The sequence below is a fragment of the Macadamia integrifolia genome, unplaced genomic scaffold, assembly GCF_013358625.1.
Source record: "Macadamia integrifolia cultivar HAES 741 unplaced genomic scaffold, SCU_Mint_v3 scaffold472, whole genome shotgun sequence".
Classification (NCBI taxonomy): Eukaryota; Viridiplantae; Streptophyta; class Magnoliopsida; order Proteales; family Proteaceae; genus Macadamia; species Macadamia integrifolia.
This window is the reverse complement of record NW_024870461.1, coordinates 352,634-360,335: the sequence shown is the minus strand read 5'-3', so window position 1 is coordinate 360,335 and position 7,702 is coordinate 352,634. Positions and strand designations below refer to the sequence as shown.

Here is a 7,702-nt window from a genome sequence, read left to right as displayed (position 1 = left end):
GGGGGGGGGGGGGGGTTGGGTTAAAGAGATATGACCTTATCTTTCCATTTCCCCATGTACAAAATTGTGTAACTTATGGTTTGAATGCAAGAGGAAAGAAACTAAAAACCTACTTTTTTCTATTTTGAAAAACAAACATCTTTTGAAGAAAAAATAAAAAAATCAGAACATTGACGATTCCCCCCCCCCCCCCCTTCTTTATTACTTCTAAAGAACAAAATAAAAAGATGAGTCATATTTTCATATCCAACATTTCCCTATAATGCACAAGCAACATCTGATTCACGGTCTAATCAATAGACTTCTTGTTACCAAAAAAATAAAAAGAATCAACATTCTAGTTAAAATACGAAATGAATAATGGTCATTTAACTTATGCAATTGTAACAGAAAATCTTAATTAACTATACCCCATGAGAGCTGCCAAGCATGTTAATCAGATATAGTGGAAAGGTTCCCTGAATCAGGATTACAGAAAAGGAATTTAGGAAGGATTCATAAGATCAAGGCCTCCACTAGAATGGTAAATTTAGAAAGTTAAAAAGGAAAAATATTGAGAAATCTCTGCCTCACATGCATAATGTGATAAAGCAACGAGAAAGCTGATGGAAATAAGATAGAGTTCTATATTTAAGAGTGAAGGATGCAAGTGTGAATAGAATTAATTAACCCCACAATTATGACATTCCAAATATTTTGCAAAGATATGAAAAGGAAATTAATGAGAGAGAGATAAATTGGTGTAGTTTTTATTGTGAAGTGATTTGACATAATTTTCCATCTACTTTTCATGTGGAAAATTGTGTAACTTAAGGATTTAGAACCAAAACAAAGAAACTGTGTAAAAAATAAAAAATTTCTATTTTGTGAAAACAAGCCTTATTCTTTTTTCTTTTTCTTTTTTTAAATGAAATTTGTAATACTATTTTACAAAACAAAAAAAATTATCCCCCCCCCCTTTTTTTTGTGACAAAAAATATTTTCTAATTAGAGAAAGGGGAGTAGTTTCCTTCCCGGGAGTGGAGGATGCAATAGCAGCCCCCACTTGCTATCTCTCCTCATGGCAGAGAGGTCATTTCCTGTCCCGAGTTGAGAGATAGAGAGCGGGAGGTGCTAATGCAACCTCTGATCCTGGGTAGGAATCATTTCCCTTTAAAAATATTCAAAACATTATCAGACGGTTCCATTGTCCCCCTCTTCTCTATTAATTTTAGTGAAAAACTGCATATAAAGCCACCATCAACATTCTATTTAAAATCTAAAATGAAATAAAAGTAATTTACTTATGCAGTTATAATAAAAAAAATTAAATCAAGAAAAGAATTGTGCCCCATGGACAGTTGTTGCTTAGCAATGTTAATCACATTTGTGGAAGAGACCATAACAAGGATTACTGCAGAGAAGGAATTTAGGTAGGAAGATGGAGGAGGGTTACCACTAGCATGATAAAATTAAGAAGGTTAAAAGGTAAAAATATATTGAGCATTAGTCCTCTGCCTCACATGCATATAAAGCAAGCTGAAGGTGGGTGCAAACAAGTGAGAATTGTTTACTAACTTAAAGTGGAGGACGAAAGTGAGAACAGAATTAATTAACCCCACATTTTCGACTCTCCAATAATTCTCCAAAGAGCTGAACAGTAAACCTACATGCATACTGTGGAAGTGTACTCTCTACATATCAAAACCTGCTGACATGTATAACAGATTCCTCATGTACTGAACTTCCATGATTTTTGGTGACCAATTGAAGCTTTAGGGACGGCAGAAAACTAATGGGATGCTGATAAGCAATACCTTATGATACAATGCTAGGTTGCATTAATTTGCTGAAAAGTTCCATGCAATTGCCATGTTGCTTTGTGTATATTCCTGAGCCTTTTCAAAGAAAATCATTCCATCTGAGAGAAATTAAAGTTCCATGAAATTTCCATGCCGCTTTTTATTGGTTCTTAAGCATTTTAAGAGAAAGACATTGCATCTCGTGACTCTCCTATGAAGAGAAATTAAATTAAACTCACATATGGCATAACATGAAGTACAGATAAAAACCATACATATCTGGTTATAGAAGAAATACCTGAATATTAGCTGCAATGCATCTCTGCTTTTATTGTGGTTTTGCATAACAGACACTCTCTGTCTATGGTAGGTACTCCATCATAGATTTAATTATAAGAGGCAAGACCCACATGTGGTGTTTAGGCTTTATTGCCATATGTCATCTATTATTACCATAGGGATTTGGGCAATCTTGGACCACTCTTCTCCTTCTTTCTTTCGGTACTTTTGTGTCAGCATTGGACAGTTCTGGATCTCCAAACGATTAAGAGAGGTTAGTTCAGAGAGTCCATCATAAAGGGATTCAAGAATTGGGCAGTCCTTGATGCAAAAATCCCAAAGGTTGGTGGGAAGCAGGCCCTTAGGAATGGACACAAGAGCATGACATCCACCAATGGTTAGATATTTAAGAGAGGTCAGATTATGAAGGCCTGCTGTATGTAGGGGTTCAAGATTCTTGCACTCCATAAGAAAAGAGCACTCCACAATTTCCAGTTGTTTAAGACTTGTGACTTTGTGCAGCCCTTGGGGCAAGGAATTCAGCTGCCCACAATTTTGAATTGATACTTCCCGAAGTGCGGTGGGTAACCCCATTTCTGGAATGGATTCAAGAGCAGGGCACTCTTTGATTTCTAATCTTTGGAAGGACGTGAGACTGTGCAGTAATCTCATAGGAAGGGACTCCAAATTCTCACAATCTATGATCTCCAATTCTTCAAGCGCAGGGGGTAACCTTATTTCCTGGAAGGACACAAGAGCAGGGCAACTATCAATTACAAATTCTTTGAGAGACGCTAGAGTGTGTAGCTCTTTGGGTAGTGACCTCAGATTCTCACAATCGAAGATCTTCAATTCTTGAAGCGCAGTGGGTAACCTTGCTTCCTGGAAGGATACAAGAGTAGGGCAACTTCCGATTACTAATCGTTGGAGAGACGATAAAGTGTATAGTTCCTTAGATAGTGACTCCAAATTCTCACAGTTAGATATTCGAAGAACTCGGAGTGATGTGAGGTTGTGCAGCTGTAGCCCAAGAATCTGTGGCTTGGTCACCATGGTTTCTGCCCCATTATTGCTTACATTTTCCAAATTTGAATTGTGCCGAGTCCCAGAGAGTTGGGACAGCTTTTTTTTTGTTCCCGCATTAAGCGTGGCCAACAATTGAAGACTAGTCAAGTTACCCACTCCCAATGGAATTCTATGGAAACCCCAATGTGTGGGGAGAACAAGATACCGAAGGTTTACAAGATTACTCATATCTTTAGGCAACTGTCTAAGCCTCGTACAGCCAGTAAGGGTTAACAATTGTAGATTGTAAAGATTTCCAATAGAGTCAGGTAACCTCACAATATCAGAAAATGAGAGATCAAGAAACCTTAGATGTTTCAACTTGCCAACTGAATCAGGCAACTCACAATTGCAACAATTTCTGAAACGTAGCACACGCAGGAAGTGGAATTTGAATTGCATGGTGGGCACAAAGCACCTGGGACTACCTGCAATATCATTTAGAGTTAGAAAAGTGCGTAAGCTTTTCAGGACCTCAAATTTTGTCACTTTAGCATCATAACCGTCCATAACATAGGACAAATGACGGGTTGTAGTACGAACTTGGGATGGCTTATCATGCTCTCTCCTACAATATATTCCACTTGAAACAAATTGTGCTAAATCATGGATCAGATCATGCATCACAAATCCTGATCCTATATTACTGGATGACTCAAAAAATGATCTCGTGCGAAGTTCTTTTGATAAGTCAATAAACAACAAGCGTCCCGCCAAAGCATGACGACGATTAGATAACTCAAAGAAGGACCTCATAAATAGTTCATCAAAATACCCAGCACCTATATCTTCCAACCGTTTTCTTTCTTTTGGTTGAACAATACCTTCTGCCATCCACAAGACAACTAATTCCATCTTGTTGAATACATAGTCTTTGGGAAACAAAGCACAATATGTGAAGCATCTCTTCAAAATTGGTGAAAGATGATGGTAGCTCAACATGAGTGATGGAAGGATCTCACTTTCTCTTAAATCCCATATTTCATTCTCCAAAATAGCTTTCCATTGACTACTCTCTCTTTTATCCCGCAAGAGGCCAGCAAGTGTCTTTACAGCCAAAGGTAAGCCTTTACACTTCTTCACTATTTGTTCTCCAAATAATTCCAACTTTTGATTTGCATCAAATGTATTTTCTTCCATGAAAGCATGCCTTCTAACCAATGCAAAACAAGCCTCGTTTGACAGACCTTTTAGACAATGATCGTTTGGAACGGTACGCACAATTGATGCAACTCCTTTGTTCCTTGTTGTAACCAATATCTTGCTTCCTGCTCGACCGGATGCAAAAGCGGTGCTTAAGGCGTCCCATCTCTCATAGTTCTCATTCCACATGTCATCCAGAACCAATAAGAATCTTTTCTCGCTCAATGCTTCTTGAAGTTTCACATGTAGCAGGTCCAGAGAATTAGGAAGGAATGATGACCCAATGGCTGATTTGAGAATTTCTTTGGATAACCTCACCACATCAAAATCCTCGGATACACAAACCCAAGCTTTCAGGTGAAAATGCTTCTTAATTTTCTCATCGTTATAAACAAGTTGAGCAAGGGTCGTCTTCCCAACTCCACCCATGCCAACTATGGGTAGCACTGAGAAATTATTGCCATTGTCACTAGGACATGGAGTTTTGTCTGATAGCAACCATCGAACAACCTTCTCCATATCTTCCTCTCGGCCAAAAACTTTATATCTACTCACCAAAGAACTCGTCGGTGGTCTTTGACTGAACACCATATGCCTTGAGCACCCAAATCCCATCCTTGAGGTCAAACCCAGAGCAACACCTTCTTGTGCTACACTTTTTAACCCCTGGTTGATATCCCTTACTTTTGATCCAAACCTTTTAATTCCCCGCAGCTCTTCCGCGATGTCATAAACCTTGGTCCCAATGCCTTTTACTCCTTCTATCGTATCTTCGATGCCCTTAACTGCAGATTCTATACCGGAGTTCAACCAAGAAGAAACACTACTTTCTGGACTTGATGGAGTGAGAGGAACAATAGGGTGGCGTACCTGTTCGGTTTGGTGAGCAGATTCCAATTTCAGGCGTAGAAGTTCAGTGGCATACTCATCCAGTATGTCCTCAGCATCATAGAGGAGTTGTTTGACGTGGTCTAGCCACAGTTTCACAGCAACGTTGGTGAACTGCTTCACTTCAGCTTCATCAGATAAGGCTTGAATCATGGCTGAAGTCCGCTTCAGTGACTCCACTTCATCCAAGTCGATTTCCCATCGGAGTAAGAAGTCCAGCAACTCAGGAGAGGCAAACCTGTCGAAGGCCACCTGAAGGAAGGCCGAGAGGATGGACCCTCCGAAGAGTTGTCCCATAGCTGACATCTTCTTCCTTTCAGATAGTAAAAAGATGCATAGCAATGAGATTTCAATAAGAGAAGCAGAAATATTGAGAGAGAGATGAGAGAGATGAAGAAGATGAGGGAAGTGAGGAAACGTTCTTCGTTTTTAAAAACCACACACAGCCACACACTCTTTCGTATGAACGTGGTTCCCATACACCCACGGCGATCCAAATTTCTGATTTTGACGTGAAGATCGAGAATAAATTGAAAAATAGGTAGCAGTTGGCGGTTGCTTGTTGTTTGGTGGGTTCGTCCACTTCTCGTCGCTGTTGGTGGAAAAACATAAATTGGGTCTGTTGACTCTGTAGTCTGTAGTATATCGATCCAAGATTTTCTCCTTTTTTTTTTCTTTTCTCTGATTTCTTAATTTGATTAAGGAATTTTTTATGTTTCTATCCAAGACTTTTGTTGATAGGATGACGGTTGGATTCAAAGAGTTACAGGTTTGGAGACCAATGATAGAACTATGAGAAAGGCCACCATCTGTTACCCGATTTATGTGTGAATTAGGACGTTTCTGTTGGTGTATGATGTCTTGTATTACGTCACATTTTAATCCGGAGAGTATTGGTGCAACAGCCTCGACAGGCAAGACAGCATTTTCTTTTCTGTAATGCAAGAAATACTGAGAGGTGTGAGGACGAGCGCTATAATCCTATTCTCCATTTATAGTTAAGCATGATCTTATCTCACCAAGGACGTAGACAATCTTACCGAACCTCGTAAACCTGTATGCATTGTTTGTTCTTGTTTTTCCGTTGTTTTCTGCCCCATTTTAGGGTCGCGTTTCTACAGTTTGGTGCTATGAGTTTTTCTTCCGTCATCACTAACCAAACCCTAGAAGTTACAATCGAATCTTTGTTAGGATTGGATCTCTTTCTAGTTACAATTTCTCTGAACATTTATGGGATGAGATTGGACAGATTGATGAAATATGAAAACAAGGCAAGGAATGGTATTGAACAATAAAGAAGGAAAAAAAAAAATTCAGATTCTAATGATCAGATTCAAGTAAATGTTACTAAAAACTAGGATGCAGAGCATGGTGTCAAGGCATCCTTGGCACCGAATCATTTGGTAATGGGGTAAGTGAGTGAATATGATATTGTTCAAGGCACCAGACACAAAAGGAGGAGGAGATTGTAATAGCAACTGCAACCACCATTGCCAGGAAGAGAAAGGAGGTTGCAGCTCCTCTCTGTTTTGTAATCAGGGGATGGAATTTTGTGCAACAAATTGCAGTGTCAACCTTAAACGTGAGTACTCTAAAGTGTCGGACAGTGAACCATGCTAACATTACAACTCACTCTTATTTGAAGTGCTTTAAAACTTATTTTTTTCCTGTGTGGTTCTTTCCATTCCCTGCTTTGGTTTTGGTAATGCTCATAAGAATCCAATATGCCTTCCCTATCTTTTCTGATGTTTAAAGGTTGGATTTTGGAAATTTGATGGAAAAGGAACCATAATTCCTATCTGCCATATCTTTTCAGAAGTTCCATTATGTCTTTGAATGTGTTCCTTGGAATTCATTTGCAGTTTAGCTTCCATTGAAAGTTCAGTGTTTGTAATTTATTGCTTCATACATTTTTTAGCAGCAGCTTTTGATGAATGACAGTTTTATTGAGAAGTAAACAGAGAAAGTCCTTAGGTTGGCCATGACCAGGTCTTGGGAGACATTGAAAAGGTTAAAACCATAACTGTCACGGCATCTAGGAGATCCTAAATTGGAGGGAAAAAATCAAGGCGACACCAAGAAGGCATCAAGGCATCACAACTGTGGCCATTACAGCTTGAAGACTTCACATGCAAGATCTCTCTTGAAATCTAGCCAAGGAAACTCCAATCTGAACCAACTCAATTAAGTGTTATCCCAAATATATGGGGTTGGCGACGCCAATCATCTTTAACCATTCAACTCCATTCGGAGCTATACTTGCGGTCAATTCTAATCCATGCTTTTTTTTTCATCTTTTCTTCGAAAGTCATTTTACTAAGTTGGCATCCCGCTAGAACTCAGTTTGATGAACAATCCCTATCCAGGCACATCAGAGAGAAATGTGTCCTCATCATGGGCTTACTGCATGCCATCTTAAACTAAGCAGACATACTATCAATAGTTATTCTAGGAGCATGTGCACAGTTAATACCTACCAGCAAGCCACATTTTGTACACAATCATATTTCTCCTGCCTTGGATGTTAAAATACTTGACCTAGCTAA

At 39.1% G+C, this 7,702-nt stretch overlaps 1 protein-coding gene across 3 annotated transcripts in view; it reads right to left on the bottom strand.

Moving 5' to 3' along the window:
* The window catches only part of LOC122068863 (putative disease resistance protein RGA3), an 11,115-nt gene extending 5,349 nt beyond the window's left edge, over window positions 1-5,766 (bottom strand). The window contains exons 1-2 of one of the 3 annotated variants that reach the window (XR_006137259.1): window positions 2,080-5,766; window positions 1,797-1,992 (exon numbers count right to left, since the gene is read on the bottom strand). Coding sequence is in view for 1 of the 3 variants with exons in the window: in XM_042632783.1 (XP_042488717.1) it covers window positions 2,208-5,462 (3,255 nt within the window). In the remaining 2 variants the exon portion in view is untranslated. Of the gene's footprint in view, window positions 1-1,796 lie in introns of those variants that run through there. The other 2 variants (XR_006137260.1, XM_042632783.1) reach the window with 2 other exon arrangements.
* Between the last annotated feature and the right edge of the window lie 1,936 nt (window positions 5,767-7,702).